General features: G+C 32.9%; 1 protein-coding gene across 1 annotated transcript in view; it reads right to left on the bottom strand.

Moving 5' to 3' along the window:
- Window positions 1-5,706: 5,706 nt before the first annotated feature.
- Window positions 5,707-21,355, bottom strand: part of LOC106473498 (UDP-glucuronic acid decarboxylase 1-like) — a 32,713-nt gene continuing 17,064 nt past the window's right edge. Inside the window, exons 5-10 of the mRNA XM_013934182.2 lie at window positions 13,276-13,380; window positions 12,100-12,281; window positions 10,202-10,321; window positions 9,064-9,226; window positions 7,493-7,596; window positions 5,707-6,279 (exon numbers count right to left, since the gene is read on the bottom strand). Coding sequence (XP_013789636.1) covers window positions 6,187-6,279; window positions 7,493-7,596; window positions 9,064-9,226; window positions 10,202-10,321; window positions 12,100-12,281; window positions 13,276-13,380 — 767 coding nt within the window. The 3' untranslated portion in view covers window positions 5,707-6,186. The remainder of the gene's footprint in view (window positions 6,280-7,492; window positions 7,597-9,063; window positions 9,227-10,201; window positions 10,322-12,099; window positions 12,282-13,275; window positions 13,381-21,355) is intronic.

Below are 21,355 nucleotides of genomic sequence, written 5' to 3'. Positions count from 1 at the left end.
GTGTCTCTCTCAGACACTTTACTAATGCAAGCAGCTATAGAAACTCCTGTTTCTTCTATCTCAATAGGTTCAACTAACACTTTTTCATTATATTTAAAGTCATTTATTTTAGCTTCAACAATAAATTGACTTCTTGCAGGTACTTCAGTTACTTTAACTAATCTTACAGGTACTCTTTTGTTCAAACACTCCTGTTGGGATGCTCTGTTGCTTATGTTAGGCATAAGTGTAGAGTCACCAGAGGGATTTGAATTACTATTTCCCTGTTTTAAAGTCTTACTTGCTAACTTACTCTGCCTTATCTTACTATTACTCACCTTATTCTTACGACTTCAATCGTCACTTCTGCTAAATTTAGAGTTTTTTCTGTGTACTCTTATTCCCTGGCTTTCCTTTAGAACACTTATTATTCTTACTTCTCCGACTCTGTCATGTATCACTACACTCTAAGAGATCAGTGCATTCGTGTTTTGACTGTTGATCCTTAACCTTGCTAATACTAGTGTTAGGCATCTGACTATTAGTTTTATTCAGCAGGAACATATCATGTGTCTCAACTGTTGCAAGTAAGTCTGAAGGTTCAAGTCCTTCAAAACTTAAGATGTCTGTTTCTGTGCATAGCTTACCCAAATTAAGAGATAGTTCAGTGTCATAAGCCCTTATGAAATCTTGTCCAATGATACTATTTGCTTCTAAGTCTATCTGCCAGATGTAAAATGAGTGTTCTAACTCTAACTCTCCTATTTTCATATCTACACCATACTTATAATGTTTTAACAGGATGTCCTGTTATAGAAGTTAAAATACTTCTGGAAACTTCTTTCCAAGCATTATCTAACAATGTCGGATTTTTATCTACTAGTTCTGCACTTAGTAGTGAAGATTGAGTGCCTGTATCAACCAATAACTGACATATTATACCTTCTATTTCTACTATTGGTGATACTTCATTAACACTATGGACACTCAATCTTTTATCCCAAATTGCTGATACTACCTCTACTTTTGCACTGTAATTCAGGTGTGGATTACATTTTGTTATCCTAAAATGAATGTAGGGCTACTGTTATTTTTTGGAAACTTTCCCCTATAAGTTTCAGCTTTTGGGGCTTTTCTGTTATCTGCTTTCTGCTGACGTCAGCAGTCAGGAGCTATGTGACCCTTAATGCCACAATTAAAACATGCTATTTGCTCATTTCTTTTCAGTTTCTGAAAACAGTTTTTTGCCATGTGACCTACTTTGCAACAGTTAAAACATTGGAAGCCTTCAGGCTTACTTTGCTTGTTTTGTCAATCTGTTTTACTTGGTCTATTCATTACATTCACAGCAGAATGTTTAGTGCTTTATATCTGTTTCTCTCGTAGCTCCCCTTGGGTAGTTACTTCAATTAGATCAAGCAAAGCTGCTTAAGGAGTATTTACTTCATTTACATGACATCTAGCTGAATTACTGTACAATGCTCATTCATATTCAGATTTTAGAGTGTCTTGTATAATTAACTCATTTGGGAGTGTGTAAGCCCCATGGAACCTATTTCCTAACTCTCGACAGATTCACCTCATTGCTGAGTTAAGTCACACATCTCTGTTAAGATTACATTTATTGTTTCTTGCTTCTTATACTCCTCAACTAACCTACATGCTAGATACTAAAAATTTGTGGTTTCCTGATGTTCACTATATGCCCTAATAGAGCATTTTGCTTCTCCTGCTGTTCTTAATCTCAATATGTCTGCTTACTGGGCATCAGTCAAGCCTGATATTCTGGCAGCTTCATTTAAGGTGTCAATAAAGTCTTCAATATCCTCATCTACTCTACCATGATATAATGGTAAGGCACTCATTAAATGTGTGGACCTTCTTGTATGGGTTGTTCAGCCCCAGCTTCATAGTTAGTGTCAGCTCTTCTTTCAACTCTAGGGCATGCACCACCTTCTTCTGTAGTTGTATCTACACTAGCAGTAGCCATATTCACTTACTTACTACTTATTTTTAACTTATGCTACTTATAGTACTTCAGCTGACTTTCTTAGTTTTACTCCTTTCTCTACTCTAACCAACCTGCCAATAGCTACTCCAAAAACCCTCGAGACTGCGCCAGTTGTAATGGACAGTGCCCTTAGGGCTAGTTGTTGGAGTTTTGACTATACTGTCAATTACACCAAATTTATTTATTTGAGGATTGCAGTGGCGAGTGGAGCTCACAAGTCGCTAACTCGAGGTGATTTATGGTTAGACTAAAGAAACTGATCCTGAGGCTGATATTCAAAACAATACATCAAATTTATTTAAGTTTATGAACATAAACTACACTTCTTTAATCATTTATTAACTCTTCATAAAAGAAAAATACGTTTGGGTTAACAACACTAATATTTATAACTCATACATAACACCAAGTTTCTTAGCTTTTATATGCTTCCTTAGAGTGTATGCAATTCACATTAATTGATTAAGTTTGTTTTGTTTTAAGTTTCGTACAAACATACATGAGGGCTATCTGTCCCTAATTTAGCAGTGTAAGACTAAAGGGAAGGCAGCTAGTCATCACCACCCACCGCCAACTTTTGGGCTACTCTTTTACCAACGAATAGTGGGATTGACCATCACATTATAACATCCCCACGGTTGCAAGGGCGAGCATGTTTAGTGTGATGGGGATTCGAACCTGCGACCCTCAGATTGTGAATCGAGTGCCTTAACCACCTGGCCATGCCATGATGTTAGTGAATAATGACTGAATATCAAAGCTGGCCCTAACGAATTGGTCTGCATTAGGAAATTTATATATCTCTTGAGCAAAGGAAATAAAACCTTTAACAGAAAATTCGTTCCTAGTAAGTGAGCTTAATGCAGGGTCAAGATATTTAGCAAATTTGTAGGCATAGGAACCAAGGATAGATAGAATAGGTCTGGGGGGTAAACCATTTTTGTGTATTTTCGGTAAGCCATACATAAAATCAGGGCAGGAATCTGTAGGATAAAGTTCTGCAAAAGTGGTGTCAAAGATAAGTTTAGTTTTTAAAATATCTTAAAGTCCATTAGTTTTTCCTCATGCTTGAGAGTATGCTTAAGCCAATCATTATGGAGGGGTTTAAACTTTGTTCTTTCAGTTAAAATGTCTTCGATTTTGGAGAAATAATCAGATGTTTTCCATTAATACTTTTCAAGTTATCCATCTACTTAACTTCATATTTATCAATGTTTAATGTCCCCACACTCTCATTGTTTTCTTAATATTATTAACTACCACTCTCTGTATGTATTGCATCATATGTTCTAATTTCTTGAAAATGTTTATGAAAACTCGATGTAATGTGCTCAATATGTGTGGGTTGCCACACATTTGTGTTTGTTTATATACATATTCTACAATTACCTTTCAAGTACTCTCATAGTTTATACAGCTTTTCTTCAGATAACACATGAACAATTTCAGTAATTTCCAAGTTATCTGCCAAAACTATACCAGCAGCTCAGTGATAAGCCTAAGGCCTCACAATACTAAAACCTGGTTTCGCTACTCATGGATAGCACACCACAGACCATAGTGTTGCTTTGCACTTAGCAACAAACAAGGGCCAAAGCTATACTTGGTAGTGTTAACTTGAGGCCATCAAGCTCAACTCCGTTTTCATTTCAGGCTTAATGAATTAAATAATCACTGGTAAAATTCAGACAATTCAAGACTTTTAAATCAAAAGTATATTTACTAAGATTAAAATTTGTATTATTACTAGTGTACTCATTAATTGTAGGTGTGGCATATCTTCTAAGAAGATCAACTAAAAATCTAGCGAGCACTGGATGATATGCTCTGCAGTGTTCTCAACACTCAAGACAGATTCTCAAAGCGAGTTTCTCGAAACATCAGACAACTTTTTGCATCAGAATATTCACTCTACGTTTTGAAAACTAAAGGGTTACAACTCCCTTTCAATCACTGATGTTTTTTAATAACATGATTGTCCAAATTATCGACAATCGAGTGATATTTTTTCGGTGTAGTACATACATCACATTCACATCTCAATATTACTTGATAGCTTGGAAAACATGGGGTTGCATCTCCCTTTCAATCACTGATCTTGTTTAATAACATAATAATTTATACTGTCAATAACTGAGTGATAACTCTTCAATGTAGTATATACATCACATTCACATCTCAGTGATCGCTTAGAAAGCAAAGAACACCATTTCCTTTCAGTCCATGATCATAATTTCCTCAAGATCTGATAACTCAGAGAACAAAAAACACTATTTCTTTTCAATCATTAGTTGTGCAAATTGACAACTGCCTTAGCTTTGATGATCAAGCAGAAACCACGTGGTGTAAAGCATACACGTTATTTCAGATTACTACTTGGGGCTTCCAACTACTTCATTGTTATAGCTATGGTGGTCAAACAGTAACCATATGATGTAGTGCTTAACACAGTATTCTGCATTATTACTTGTGGCTTGAAAAGCAAGGGTTCACTACGCCATTTTTGTCAATGGTCTTTCAACTAACTGGCAGTCCTAACTTTTAATAATCAGATGGAAATCACACAGTGTAGTGCATACCTTACAGTAAATATCAGCTGATAGCTTCAAAAGCAAGGAATTCCATTTCCTTTCAAACATCAGGCTTTCAATCTAATGATCATCCCAGCTTTAAAGAGTAATCCCATCAATATCCATCAGGTGACTGAAGTTGGTGTTTTGTCATGTTATACACGTGACTTAAAATATCCCCATAACCAGTAATTGGCTGATGAACAAGGTGGACATTCATGAAGAAAGTGATGTGAAATGATTTTGCTTTGAAAGTGCCTCCACAAGACGTGTTTCACCTTCCTATGACATATCTTTCATGAAACGTTCTTCATACTCTCCCTATATATATAGCAAGTTTCACAAGTGTTTAGCACATTGCAAATATAAATATATATCACTGGGTGAATAGTATGTTTTGAATAGATATACAGCATCCATTATATTGTGTATAGTGTGCTACACTTTAATTCATAGCAGCTGCTATTACAGGTATAATTGTATGCAGTAACTGCATATATATAGCAAATATCAACATGTTTATACTACGTAATGTTTAGATATAGAAGAAAAAAAAGTTTGTAGTGATATTTTAATATCAGCATACATATACTGAGATTTCTAAATTTCATTTTCTTGCCTTCGTGCCATCTCTTTAATGATATGACATTAATTATCTAAAATTTCCAATTTCAGAAATATTTCTAAGAATAACTTTAATAATGATATAAAAAAATGGCAGTTACAAACTTTTGTTAGCTGCATAAAAGCTACAAGTTTTTAATACATTTATCAAAAGAACACAAGGAGGTGTGATAAACTTATCAAATCATATTAAAATTAATACATATTATTATATGACTAAATCACAAGTAAAATTCATTAATTCTAACAAATTCAAAAATAAACATATAAAGGATACTGAAATATATAAGCAATGTAATATAGCCTCAAATAATAATGTTGGAGTGCTTAACACTTCAATGTTACAGAAATTTCATGATTTAGTGCTTAAAATCTAAAGATTCTCAAATTTTATATATCTACGTATAATTTTTTTCTTGTTAGCATTTAGATTTTTATAAAACGATATAAAATTCAAAATACTTAACACATTCAAAAATTCTGGACAGCCTATTAAAATATACTTATAATAAATTCACACAATTTGAAACAATATGCATACATTTTATTTTCATTTTTCTACAAAATTTCAGAAAAAGGTCTGAGTTAGAACACTTCCCTTTTCCTCTCAGTACCAGTTTTCACACACAACTTTTTATAGTTTGTTAAGTTTTCCAAACGTAGTTATTTTAGTCTGAAGAAATAAAAGTGTTGTAGTCTCAGTGTTATATACTTTCCATTACATAAACTTCCTGAAGTTTAATACACTTTCTTTATAAACACATAAAATAGGAATAAATACTTCCAATATTTGAACAAAACAAGACACGGCCAAACATTTATAGCAGATTCATGCTCATAATTTTTTTTTTTTTACACTTGTATTTCAGTTTTTATTTGGCTAATGACAAGTTACACAAGAAACCCATAAATCTTGCAACTTTAAATCACCTTTAATTTAGGCTTGATTCAAGCAAGTAAAAGAAGTTATTCATAAAACTTTTAAGTCACTGCTCTTTCTGATCACTTCATATTAGTATTTTCTTGTTTTCTAGACATTTCAACTTCTTTTCTGAAGTAATCCACTGTCTTCTGAAGACCTTCCTCTAACGTTATCTAGAATAAAAAGAGCATAATTTATTCAGTTAAAACAAATTAACAAGTCTATCAAAGCATTACAGCATAATCAGTTTTGTTACAAAGATTAACAGCATTTTAAGCACAAATTAAGTAAGAAAAAACAACATAAGTTTATAAAAATACAAAGTTTATTACCCGACTAGTTTTGACGAACCACCTGTGTCACTTGTAAGGGTATAAAAAGCTGTTAATCTTTATAATATTTAAAGGTAGCAATAAATATTGCATAATTTTATTATAATCAGTCTTATATTTTAAAATGATGTGATCACCTTTATTTCTAGACATAAGGTCAAAATATTATTAAAAATTATTAAACAGATAAATGTATGAAATGAAATTATACTTCACATAAAATATATGATTATTTAACAACAACAAATATATATATATATATAAGAAAATATGAAGCATGGTTAGTTGTAATACAGGGTAAATGCAAAATTTTATGTAGTTTTTGTTAAAGAAACACTTCTGCATGGCTATTGTTTATGGACAGTATCTGCCTTGAGAATCAAAATATCACAACTAGTTATTGACCAGAAACAATATTTTTTTGGCTTGACAATTGAAACTTCCTAGCCACTTATTATCTATAAACAACGTTCTTATGTACTCTGAGAGTCAAAACTTCTCACAGTTTTTTTTTCCATAATCAACATTTTTGTGTGGTTTGACAATTAAAACTTCCCAAACAGTTGTTGTCCATAAACAACATCCTTGTGTGGCTTGACAGTCAAAGCTTCCTAAACAGTTGTTGTCCATAAACAACATTATTTTGTGGCTTGACAGTCAAAACTTCCCAAACAGTTGTTGCCCATAAACAACAGTATTATGTACTATGAGAGTCAAATCTCCTCAAACAGTTGTTGACCATAAACAACATTCTTGTGTGGCTTGAGAATCAAAACTTCCCAAACAGTTATTGTCCATAAACAACATTCTTGTGTGGCTTGACAGTCAAAACTTCCCAACCAGTTGTTGCCCATAAACAACAGTATTATGTACTTTGAGAGTCAAATCTCCTCAAACAGTTGTTGATAAAGAACATCCTGATATCTACTTCACTGTGTGGAACTTCTAAACTTCTGAACTTTGTTTAAAGATATACATTAAATTTAAATGAAATATAATATTAACTGCTGTATTTTAAACAGCAAAGAGACAAAGCACAGATAAATACTTTTACCTTAGGACTCCAGTTTAAATAGGTTTTGGCTCGTGTGATGTCAGGTTTCCTTTTTTGAGGGTCATCTTCAAGTCCTTCTTTGAAAACTATAGGACTAGAACTTCCTAAATACAACAAAAATAATAATATAACAAGAAATGCATATAGGTATATAATGAAAATATGTTAAAATTATTAATTTTTTACAAGATAACAATAAGCAAGCTATTTCTATTGTTATAAATGCACAAAACAATTATCTTTAACTACATCTTTAGTAATTTGAATTCAGGTGGAATATATTTGAGAGAGGGTTATAATTATCTACTGGATTCTGCTAAAAGTGTCTGGCAACTAACAAGAAAAACCTATTTTTAAATTAATTTTTATAATATTATTTTAATTTTTCCCTACCATGGAGTTATCTTAAGTGATTAAAATTATTTGATGAAAAACAGGTTTAACACCAAGAGGCTTAAAAACATTTGAAAGATAAAAAAAAAAATGTTAAGTATCAATTAAAGTATACAAGTTCTTTTATACAAATCAAAAGGTCTTGAAAAACAAAAGCAAACTGGGTTACACTCATGACACCAATGAGTAATATATATATATTCCAATAACTTTAAAAATAAGACAACTTCAACCTTTACAAATGTGGCTGCAATATTATCCACACACACACACACACACACATGGTCATTCTTTTTTTTTAACCCTATCCCTGTCCTGTGCATCACATGTGATTCACAAGATAAAAATCTAAAGCACCTGAGTATCATATGTGATACACAGCTACATTTATTTGATATGCAGCTGATCCTACTGAACATGGCAATAAGAACTGGTTGTTTTGATTCAATGTATGAGATTAAAAGAGAGCTTCATATGAGTATCACAAGAGGCTCAAGGCACAAATGAATGATGATGAGAAAATGTTAACCTAGGATTTTTAGTTGCTAAAACTCTTCACTCCACTCTCTTTCAATAACACTAGAACAATACCTTCACTTATACCTACTTGGGTAAATAGTCAAATAAGCATATCCGTAAAAACCAGAAAATGATCTCATATATGGAAAAGGTTAAGACACAAAATGTTAACCTAGGATTTTTAGTTGCTAAAACTCTCCACTCCACTCTCTTTCAATAACACTAGAACAATATCTTCACTTATACCTACTTGGGTAAATAGTCAAATAAGCATATCCGTAAAAACCAGAAAATGATCTCATATATGGAAAAGGTTAAGACACAAATTGTATTCTTATCTGTCTCTCATTTTTTTTTTAAAACCAAATCACAAAACTAAATTCTTTTAGAAAGATATCCTAATCTAGTAGTTTTTTCCTCATACTAAAATGTAAGTTAAAAAAATTGTTGTATTATTTAAAATGCATTAAGTCAGCAGGGTTTTTTCATCCTCAAATTACAAAGGAACAGAAAATAGTTAAAAATGTATTACTGTTTTGCTGCACCCTGTTTTTGTACTAACACAATTTAATTTAGTCAGTATATTTTAAAACAAGTACTTACATAAATTAAATTTCTTTCTATCATACACACAAAAAGAGATATCTACGAAGACTTACCAACAAAATTTTTAATAAGATATGCAAATTCTTCAATAGAGTATTCATCAGGATTTCCCAAGTTGACAGGAAAAGAATAATTTCCATTCATTAAAGCAAGGAGTCCTTCCACAAGATCGGATATATATTGAAAAGCACGTGTTTGTTTGCCAGTGCCATAAATCTAGAGGAAATGAAAATTTTTGCAGTGATGTATTACTGGTTTCCTTACAGAAAACAAATTCTAAGTAATTTGATTACTGCAGTCCTAGACTGTTAAGAGAAAAATTTATAAGTTTATTAACATGCACTCAAATTATAGATCTTTTGTATAAGTTACTGTACTTTACTCAATTTATGATGTGCTCTACATTATAACAATTTATTTCAAAGCTGAGTTTCATTACTAATTGTACAGACCAGATGCTGTGAAATCATAAAATTATGACATCAAAGGACTATAGTAATAAAACCATTGACAGAAATATAAGATATGAATCATTATGTTTGCGATAGATAACTTCTTCACAAATAAAATCGTATACCTTGGGATGGGTAGAAAAATCCGAACAAAAATTGAAAAATATGATATTTACAGGCAAGACTCCTTGGAACAGTGCAAGCAGAAAGGAAGTCAAACATTTTTTTTAAGTGAATTACGCTAAATAAATGTTATATAATGACAAAATATCAATTATAAAATAATTTTGAGAAAAAAAATATTAAAATATAGTTAAAATTATTATTTTTACTTAAATTATGAAATCTGATACACAGGTGTGCACTCAACACCTAAAAGGTGCTCACTAGTCATGATAGGGTTAAATACATGAACTAAAAATGAAGTGTAGCTTCATAAAGAACAATACTTTTATTTATATTGCTAATTGTATTAAGGCACTTGATCAATGGACAACACCACCCACTGTATCCTCCAGCAACACAAAAATGAGGAATGTTTATGTCTCAATTAAAAGTGTTTGTTATTGTTGTGAATGAAGTTTGTACCCTGTACCTCACATTCAATGCACAGTAAAGAATTACCTTTTGATGTTCAGTATTTGTTATCTATTTTGTTTTTTTTTCAATACTGGTAACTACAAAACTTAAAAAAAAATATTAAAGTAACATTATGGTTTACTGTATTAACCTAACTTACCGTGATTGGAAGATTTTCCAATGCTTGGAAAATAAAATTACTGACTACACGTCCATCATGAATATGCATTCGTGGACCATAAGTATTGAAAATTCGAGCAACTCGGACTTCAATATTTTCCTGTAATAAAGAAATTTTCAAGTATATAAATGCACTTTATAAAAAATTGCCATCTATAGCTTTTTTTTACAATGATATATTTACCAAAATCATTAAATTTTTTGTGGTCTACTACAACATGCAGGTAACCATCAGGTATCATGAAGTACAGTGTGTGGTTGTACTTTACTGAGATTATTTAAGAAATACAAGTAGTTTTTGACCTATGTTTCCTCTTCTGAAGAAGCATCAGAATGTATCAGAGCATACTTGTATCATTTTCAGTGTATCATATCAGAAATGGATCACCAATACACAGCCCTAATCAGTAATATTAACCATCAATTCATTTCACATAATGTATTGTAATGAGTTTTTTCTTTCTTGCTACAATATTCAGTACCAAAAAAAAATGGAAAAAAATTACATGAAGTCACTCAAAGGACCTTACATGAAGTAGTGGGTTTAAGGATATTTTTTGGAGCAGGATATAACAGTCATGTCTTTAAAGTTTGGCAAGTTTTAACTCGGTAAAATTTAACTTTATCATGAAATAATATTCCTTGTTATCATAAAAGGGTTAATGTGAAATATACTGGTACTAAACACTAATTTTGGCATACTTTCATCACTTCTATTCATGTTGTTCCTTAAGTTGTTGCTGGGTGTCAAGGAGCTCAATATTTAATGCTATGTAATTACATTTTAAAAGTAGTAAAAGTTCATCTACACAGTCATAATGTGTAGTTGTGAAAATATGTCAAAATCTAAGAAATCTACTGGAAATTTTAAAACATTTTGAGGTTATCCCACAAAACTGATAAACTCACAACACAGGCACTGTACAGATACTGTACTCCACTACAGTTTGGTAAATACTGGTACATTACTCCACTTCTAGTACCAACTTTTCATGCCTAACTAAATCTACAGTAAATAACTTTCATTTTAAAAAGGCATGTCAAATCACCACCATGCACTTCAAAATCAGATTAAACTGAAGATAGATAGTTGTAGTTAATACTTTTCTTTGCACTGTTTGCTACTTACCTGCTACAATCTTTTATTAACATAGACTGAGGATTAACTAATCATAATTAAACAAAGGCAAGGGATTAGGCTACTGGACCAACCATTTATCAGAATAGGAATGTTGACTATAATTCTGAATTTACTATGTGTATGCATGAAATGTGGCAAGTCTGTTGTACACAAAAAAATCAGATATGTTACAAATGTATTTGTACTCAAGATAAGACTGTCAATTGCCGATAAGTCAAATTGCAATACTTTTGTTCATTGCACAGTTTGCATATTGCTTTTCAATAACTCTAGTACCTCCAAAGTGTATATCTACAGTTTTTTCAGTATTCCTGTATATTGTATCTTGTATTTATTCTCCTCTACCATGAACTGCTACTAAATCAGCAATGTTGAGTAAAATGAATTGTTGATAACTCTGACATTAAATACCATGCTGAATGGCACTCTGTAAAAGGTCATTATATACCTACTTTGTCCTCCACTCATGCACATAGGGTTAATAAGTATCTATACTTATACAAATAAGTATCTACCTCAATAAAAAGCATTTTCACACTTTTAATAATATTTCTAACATTCTTTTTTGGATTTTCTGAAAATTACAAAAAATTACTGAAGTAAAAACACAGCAAAACAAAAAGCACAAACCTCAACTGTATCCCTCCATACTTCTAAATTTAGTCCTTAATGGACTTTAACTTTGTGATAAAATTTTGCAAGACTAAAACCAACTATCACTGCAACTTAAGTCATACTTTTCTTGCATAAGCATAACACAGGGCTTCAGCAACACGTTTCCCTTCATCATAACAAGCTCGTGGACCAATAGGATTAACATGACCCCAATAATCTTCTGACTGGGGATGAATCTCAGGATCTCCGTAAACTTCAGAAGTAGAAGCAACTAAGAGTCTTGCTCCTACCCTCTTAGCTAAACCTGAAATAAAAAAAGATTTGAAGATATTATCATTTGTTCACAGACAAAATATTAAATTTATCACAGAAAAATTCAGACTTAAAGCTCAGTTTACAATCAATAAAAGATTTGAAATTAATAAAATTAAAAACATTGTAATTTTTTTCATTTAAATTAGCAGGTATAAATAAAAATTTATATGTGCTCTATTGTCTTTGTTAAAACAAAGAATTTGGAAAAAATTTTTTATCAAGACTAACTTTTGTATTACTTATATTGAAAGACCTTGCCTATAGATCTGTAAACATCTATTTTCACAATTACATTTAATGCTTCCACTTCGGAAAAATTATTTCAAATTTAGACACTGAGCAAAATAAACTACTTCATTAAGCTTTATAAAAATACAACAGTTTTGTTTTACAGTCAATAGAATGTAATTTATATATATATATCCATATAAATATTCTTTGAAAAAAATAACACATCAAAACAAGTATTCTCCCTTCTACTGTATCATTTTGTACTGAAATATAAAAAATTGGTTAGTTATCTTTTAAACTGTAGGATGGATTGTATAAAAATACTTTCTCCTGAACAACATACCTACATATGGAGGTTTGGGAATATAAAATGCTTATTGTAGACAAATGTTAGGTATTTTCCAAATCAAGTCACAGAATACTATATACTTGGCTGAAAACATTATTATGAAATATGCTTTCTTAGCCTGGAAGTGTAAAGATTAAATGCATGTTAAGAAAGCTCAAGCTGTATGTTTTGACCTTTTTTTTACCATCCAATCCCAACACAAAGTTAGATCTAAAAGTATATTCTATTTATTGCATTGCAACAAGAAAGAACTCAATGACAAGAGAACATGTCTGAAAAGATAGTCTGAAAGACAATACTTATTAATCTAAATCAACTTTGTATATTTTATCTGAGATGATTAAAAAGGAAAGAACACACTGAGATGTGATTCACACACACAAGAATGAAAAAGTTTACTCACCAAGCATGTTGATTGTTCCAAGTGTGTTAGTCTTAATTGTTTTAACTGGATTTAGCATGTAGTGAGGAGGAGATGCTGGTGATGCTAGATGATAAATCTGGTCAACTGGACAAAACAAAGTGAGTATATAATTTTGTGGAATTAATCTACAACCATTGAGTTGTTAGTTTTCAGCAGATCTACTAAATAAACAACACAATTTTTTTGGGGGAAAACCTACATTCAACGAGTTATTAATCTATTGGATATGTAAAGAATACCTCTCACTTCTGTGGTAAGCATCTACAGTTCAGTGACCTTTTCCACTTGTTACACAACCACAGTTGTATTCCATACGAGTTTCATTTGATTCTGATCTTGAGAATGTAAATACTCAAAATGTCACAATTTGTTACCACAATGAAGAAAATACACAAACTTCAGTATTCTAGTTTAACAGACCCTATATCATACTTCATACTTTGAACACCTTCAGCTCTTCAATAAAGAAGAATGTTTTAGGAGATTCAACACCCTAAACTTTAACAGAAGTCACTATCTGCCTTTCAAACACTTATCTCAGCAAAGTTAATGCAATGAAATACCTAGACATATAGTTTTCACTCACAATATATGTATTCTATCTCACTAAGTATGGATTTCAGTTTTCCTTGTAAAATGTAATATATAGGTCAAACTCTGGTTTTGTAAGGTATACATTTGAAATGTCAACATGTGATCATTATACCTGGTCATAATTTTAGCATTATGTATGTTGTGCTATTGACCATTTAAAAAAAAAAAGTTTAATGCACATTATTTCCAGTAATAATTTATCAATATAATTATTGCAGTAAAATTTCTGTGGCCAATAAAATTCTAATTGAATATGCATTTTACATTACAAATTAAACTTATCTTTCCAAGTGGATGTTCATCAATTGAATGTATGTAGGACTATTTACCTTTAAGTAAGTACATATCAACAAGGCTTAATCAGTGATGCATACTAATAGACTAGTATTAAGCGTTTGTGGCATAATATTATATAATTATTGTATTCATATTAGACAAACAAAATATCTTGCAGGTTTCTAACATTTTATTACAAAATAAGGTAGTAAGACAATTTCAAAGCCATGATAAAGTGAGTTATTAACTACAGTTTACTTGAGGTTCAGTGTGAGTATTTTTGTTTACCAATAAACTACAGAATACAAAGAAAAACCACTGCTCCATTGGAGATAGTTAAATGCATAACTTTAGCTGTGGGTGATAAATCTAAACAATGTTTTAGCACATGTAGAACATTATTATGAGTGTGAACATTTTACTGGTTGTAGTTGAATTATGTAAATTAGTGTTCAGGAATATGATCTAATTGGTTGAGAGTGCATATCAGATAAGTCTCAATGTATAACAATAACTGTTTAATCTTTTCAAGACCCTGGGGTGTCATTGACATCCCTGGATTTGTTTTTTTTTTAGAATTGAAATACTTAACTAAATTGCATGAATTTTTTTACAGTCTTACAAAATATTATTTAGTATTGACTTAAAAAAAACAATCATACACCTTGAGTTACTTTCTCATCATTTTTTACATCATGACATATCCAAAATTTTGTTATGACATAATTTTGAAATTTAAAAAACATTCTGACTACTTTTTTTTTATCTCAGAATTTGATATTTGTTTTTATGGTTGATCAGAAAGCTTGATTTTATATATACAATCAGTTTCAACTTCATTACTTGATGTTTACTACCATATTAATTTTGATACTTTATTTTCCTGTTTACAATAGTCACCACTTCCAATTAAAACTAAAAAAACACAGTAAAACTGATAAAGATTTTTGATGATCTATAGCCAGACTCATCACAATAGTGTCAGATCAGACTAGGTAACAATATTTTCAACTAACAATATTCTTGGTCAAAATCTCACAAATATAATATCTTTTCAATAAATAATAAGAACATTTTGTTAACCTGTGTGGCTTGAATATGGCAAAATTAACAATAATATTCAATAAATAAGGATTTGAGTCACATAAATATTTTGTCTTCACCTACCATACCCACTAAATCTAACTAGCCTTATCTGATGTTTTGTCAAGAATAAGCTTTCCAAAAGATATAATTTCACATAAAAACATTTTCAGAAATGAAAAGAACATCTAAGGAACTATAAAGTAATTTCAAGATATGTGGTTTGTTCACCTCTGCAGGAGCTTCATGTTTTCTTTATCCCTCAGTACCATAATTTACTACTCAAACTACCTTATTCTACAATCATGTAAATACTTTATAATTTGTTCTATCCATTGGTATTTAAATTTTGTCTATCTGTATTTTCAAAGCTGAATTTCATTAGTGATTGTTAAGACCACATGCTGTGACATCATAAAAGGGCTGGTATGATGGCTTGTAGTTATAAAACCTCAAACAGAGAAAAAATATCAGAGAACAATAAAACATGGTTTATTGTATTCTCAAGTGATGATAGTCTATTAACTTCATTGGGATAGGCAGAAAATGTTACAAATATGGCTCCCGGGAGTTATTCAGGAATGTAAGTTTGGATAGTTTTAGTATTTTTCTTTGGAAATTACAATAAATAAATATCACAAAGTGACAAAATATCAATTCTAAAATACTTTTTGAGTTAAACATTGTTGAGTTAAGGTAAGAATTGTTATATTTACTTATTTTTTGAAACTTGATCTGCAGTCCAGAAAAAGTAAAAAACTGGAAGACCAATCATTAGTGCCATAACTATAATCTCCAGTAGAAATCAACAACACTGATAATGTGTTGAGCAAGTTCTTTTGTTAACTATCCCTTGAGAAAGCAATTAATCAATTATTTATATTTGCCAGTACCTTTAAAAGCTGCAGTTATCCTATTTATTATCCTATAAGATTCATTTTCTAAACAACAATAAAATTCATGAACCTGTGGGATTATTCAATATAAAAATAATTAATTCCACTCATCTAAAGGTAGTTTTACTTTTTATTTTTATTATAAGTTATATTTTAAACTTCCTGAAATGGTTAATTATTGCTTTATTATTCACTTTGTTGTTAAATGCTTCTTTTAATGATGGTTAAATACTTTAAATGAATCCCTGGCTTTAAATAAATGTATAAGTACAAAATAGAAGAGTGCTAGCAGTGTGTACACGAGACTTTTCAGAATACAAAACCAAACAAAAATGAAAGTAATCTAAAATATATCCAATCCACGAATGATAAGTAACATGGATACCATAGTGTTTTGATGTCTAAAACAAAAGATAAGCTTATGTAATCATATTGAAAAAATGGCTTTTCTATATACAGAAATAGAATTACAGTTGTACATACAATTTGCCTAGGTAGTTGTATAGATGGATGATGTTTTGAGTCACCTGTATGCTCCTTTCTCAATTGTCTCAAAAAAGTATCCACCCTCTCAACTATCTAAGTGTATTGTCCATACAATTCTCAAGTAGTCTAATGATTTCACTAGACAAACATGTCTCTGAAACAATGCATATACATATTAAACACATACATAATCAGTTCCCAAAAAAATAACTTATGACCAAAATTCACCTTTCAAAAACCTAAAAATTACATCTTAAAGAAATACATCCATCCTGAGATGATGATTAACTCAGTAAACTCTAACAATCTTTATAGGAAGAACCAGAGAATATGCATCATTAAATGAACTAGTGATAACAAATCATGTCAAACAATTCCATGTAAAGAAAATGTAACTGACATGCTAGAAAAGAAATATTTTTAGCTTAATATTTGTTTGAAAGTAAAGTTTTTTTCAGATATATTAAATTATATTACATAAATAAAAGCATTTTTCTGAATAATAAGATTAGAAAATGTTAACTTCTGAGACAATAACTCACCTCGACACACAGTTTAGCTAGAATCCCACACTGAGATGGTGGGATGACTGGTACAAATGTTACCTAGATGAGCTCTCATTAGAAAGCACCCAAAGAAAAACCATGATGTGTGGCACTCTATGGCAGGATCTTCATAGGAGCATACCCATGGGAGACTATCTCAGGTTATACTTTTTGCTAATATACAAAGGGAAGAGGCAGAAAAGCCAGTTATGTTGCAGGGATGGGCAGAACTGGTAAATGGCCATTTGAGTACATGCACACAAGTCGTCAGACAGCAATGTGTAGTGTGATTGGGACTCATTCAGACTATATTTTGTGTGTTCACCTCAACTCTACCGTCATATACAACAAGTCAAAACCAGATGTGGGAGGGCACGAATAATATACAGTATGGATACTTATGTACCTCAGCTCAACCTACAGTCTCTACAAGCCCAATGCTAGCTGCATATGAAGAGCTCATCTGAACACTATCATCAGACTCTATGAGACCAACTCCAGCTGTGGGAGGAAGGCACATAGTTATGTATTATGGATACTTGTGCATGCCTCAACTCTACTATCAAACTCTATGGGAATTATACCAGCTGTGGAAGAAGAGCATAATTTGTTATGTACTAAGGACTGGTATTGAGTGTGGTCACCTTGACCTACTGAACAGACAGTGGCTACAGGAGGAAGACTTGTTAGATATTTACTGGTACCGTATAGTTAGTGCTCACCTGTACTCAACTGAACAGATTTTATGGATAGACTATCTGCAGGAGGAGGTCACTGTATTATACAACAACAGTCCATATGTAGTGCATGATGTCATTCAGTTACATTTGGAGTGACCTGCATTACGGAAAGAGTGTCACCACTACCCCACTTCTCACCACACTGGTACCCCTTGTTCTAGCCCCAATGGTTAGATGCCAATCAGTAAGGATTCTCAATGGTCTACCACCCAAGCAGCTAGGAACTGGTAAGTAAGTAACTGAGTATAGAGGGGGGGGGGAGATAAGGTATTTGGACCCCCCACTGGTGCTGGTTTTTCGTATGACAGTTTATGGAATAGGTATGGTCTGGATTGGTCAATAGAATAAACACATCACGAAGACACCTCAAGTGATCTTGCATAGTACCTCAACACACAGTGGACATATGTAGAGCCAAGGAAGATGGTATGAGCACTTTCTGTTATCCTGGTTTCATGCATATTTTGGGTAAGTATACCCTGGAAGGCAACACTAGCCACCTAATGGGATCCTATGTAATGAAAGATGGATCTTGAAAGAGAAACAGTAAATAACATGCTAAAAGACAGTGAGGCAATGGAAGAATAGCAACATATGGAAGCCAAAAACCACCAGGAGATAAAAGAGCCAAAAAGTATAGAGATGGAGATGAATGTGTGGGAAAAGTCCACCTGCCTGCCTGGAAAAAGCTTGTCTAAGGGCCAGCAAAGAAGAAGTGGAAGAGAATGAAAAGGGTGATGAATAGAACACGAGCTTCCACATCCCAAGATAAACACATCAACAGAGGAGCCAGAAAGAGGTCCTTGGAAAGGAATGGTCCCAGGATGTGGTCAGAAGAAGATGGGGACCCCTAAAGTAAGAGGTCCATGACAAAGCACATAGGATGGTCCAACAGGATACAGGAGCTAAGCCAGGTCTCAATGGTCTAATAGGAGAGAAATACAGTTTACCCTCAAAATGGTTGAAGTTCAAGGAAGAAAGGATTGGTCTAGGGAGGGGAAAAAAGTGTAAGGGAAGAGGGTGTGAGAAGCATCTAGAGGATTAACATCAAAACCATGGTAATAGTAGGAAAGAAGTGGGAGGAAACAAGTCAGGAGAGAATGAATGAAAAATAGCTGGAATGAGGCACGTACAAGATCAAGCAAAACCTCAAAAGGTCTCAGTCAGGCAAGAGTGAAAGGTGAGGAGGACAGGAGAATGAAGAAGCAGAACAGAGCAGAGGACAGAGAAAGGAACCCTCAAGTTATCAGAAAATGAGAAAAGCCATGAGAAAGGGTCACCCAACAACTAGGAAAGAGTCAGCTTGCAAATCCATCAAGGAGGAGTCAGGAAAAAGGGCAAAGGTGGTGCACAGAATTACTGCCAGGAGGATATGGTTGGCAGGAGGACCAATGACAATAGACCCAACAAAGATGATGAGAGACATATATATATAGTGGAAAGACAACAAGAATGTGATGAGAATAATGCCACAGTAGTGGCAAGTCTGGCTAGATTGGCAACAGATCGGGCTAATTCCATGTATGAGGGTGGGGGGAAGATCACTCTATGAAGAAGGAAAGTGTGAGAGTATGAAGCAAGAGAGAGGGGGGGGATAAGAGAGTCTGATCCAACCATCAAGTGGCCCAAGACCAAGGTGGTGAAGGAGGTGCCAATAAAAGGGCTCAAGAAGGATAGCACTATAGAAATCAAAGGCTTAAAAGGGGATAAATAAGGGAGGAAGTATATAGAAAGAGGTAAGACCAGGCCTGGTTGAAAAAAAAACAGCCAGAGCCAAAAGATGAGGAATAGAGAATAAGAGAAAGCTTGAAGTTAAATAGAATGGTAAAGCATCCAAGAGGGACGTGCCCAACCAAGAGTAAACCCCACAGAAGATCTGGAGACACAGAGGCTACTCTGTTGCCAGAATAATGACTGGCCAAGAGAGAGAGAGAGGGCCCACCAACAACATGAAGGCTCCTGGCAAATGATGTGAGTGGACATAGAAGTGTACAGTTAACACCTGAAAAAAAAAATGCCATGGAATATGACCTACAAAGATGAGTGGAGAAAGGTAAGGCTGTAGAGAACACTAAGTCTAGCAAGTCTGATAAAGAAAGAGAAGATCAACCACACTGATAGTGAGTGGACTTTAGTATAAGGTTCAAATTGCAGAAGACCTGCCTCCACAAAACATTTATCTCAATCAGAGAGAGAAGCATCAAAGGAGGGAAAGACCTGACTTAAGAGGTAGTACGGTAATGAAGGAAGTGACCAATCCCATAGGATAAGCTCACAAAGAAGGTAAAGGACCTCAAGAAAGGAACCACACGATATAAATGGGGGCATGCCCCAAAGAAAGGAGAGGTTCTAGAGAAGCCAGAAACTCCAAATTGGAAAAAAAACCTCTCATGCATGAAGAGAACAAGAAGTATAAAACCCAGTGACCATGTATGCCATAGTTATCAGGCAAAGACGATATAGGCTGAACTTGGTTGAGAAAAGAGAATGAAATGCCCAAAAGTTCACAATATTAAGTGAGTATGAGAAAGGACTTAGATCTCATGAGAAGTCCTCCCTCCCAACCAAGCAGCAATAATATTTTAGGGAGGTAGGAGAAGAGGAAACATCTGAGAACAAGTTAACACATGTAGACAGTTAAAGAAAAGGAATGCCAGTCACAGGTTGTGAATATGGCAATCGAAGGCTTTTACAATATCATTGAATACATGATGGACTGACACTGAGTCGAAGGGAAAAGTAAGGAATGGGATGACAAAAAACAAGTGATGGACAGGACAGAGAAAACAAAGTGAAGATGAGCCAAGGGAGATGTGTAAGAAGATGTCAGACACATTGATCCTAGCCAACTGGATGAAACATATCATAGGTGGTTTTGGAAGGAGGAGAAAGGTGAAATTGGAAGATAAGTAAGGAGAATAAGGGGGAGAAATAGGAAACAATTGTTAGCAGAAATTGAAGCCAATAGCAAAAGAAGTAGAGAAAGGCACTTGCAAGTCGTACATGTGTGACAGTCACTAGCAAGAAGAGTGACAAATGAGACTTCTGGTAGAGGGAAGACAAGAAAAGGAGAATGGCCTGGAAGCTGGAATGAAAGATTAGATGGAGACTGATCTATACAAGGAATAGGAGCAAAGGGCAAAGTATCTAAAGAGGAAAAAAACATGGAAATAGAATAAGAATAACCCTTCAACCTCGGGTACCCCTTTAACTCTCTCAATAAGGGCTCAGTAAATTTGACTGACCATGTGATCTCTTTGTACTCATTTTTACAGATTGTATATTTTCACAAAATTTGGCATTCTTTCAGTAAACATTATAAGTCTTTCACATACAAAAAAATCATATTTTTAGTGAAGTATTCTTAATAAACTAAAAAAAGATTTGTCTGTGAATATATCGAGTATTGTTTTAATACCCTGTGGGCAAAGTGATTTTC

Source organism: Limulus polyphemus, unplaced genomic scaffold (assembly GCF_000517525.1).
Source record: "Limulus polyphemus unplaced genomic scaffold, Limulus_polyphemus-2.1.2 Scaffold6224, whole genome shotgun sequence".
Lineage (NCBI taxonomy): Eukaryota > Metazoa > Arthropoda > Merostomata > Xiphosura > Limulidae > Limulus > Limulus polyphemus.
The sequence above is the reverse complement of the archived record's forward strand: the minus strand, read 5'-3'. Positions and strand labels throughout refer to the sequence as shown.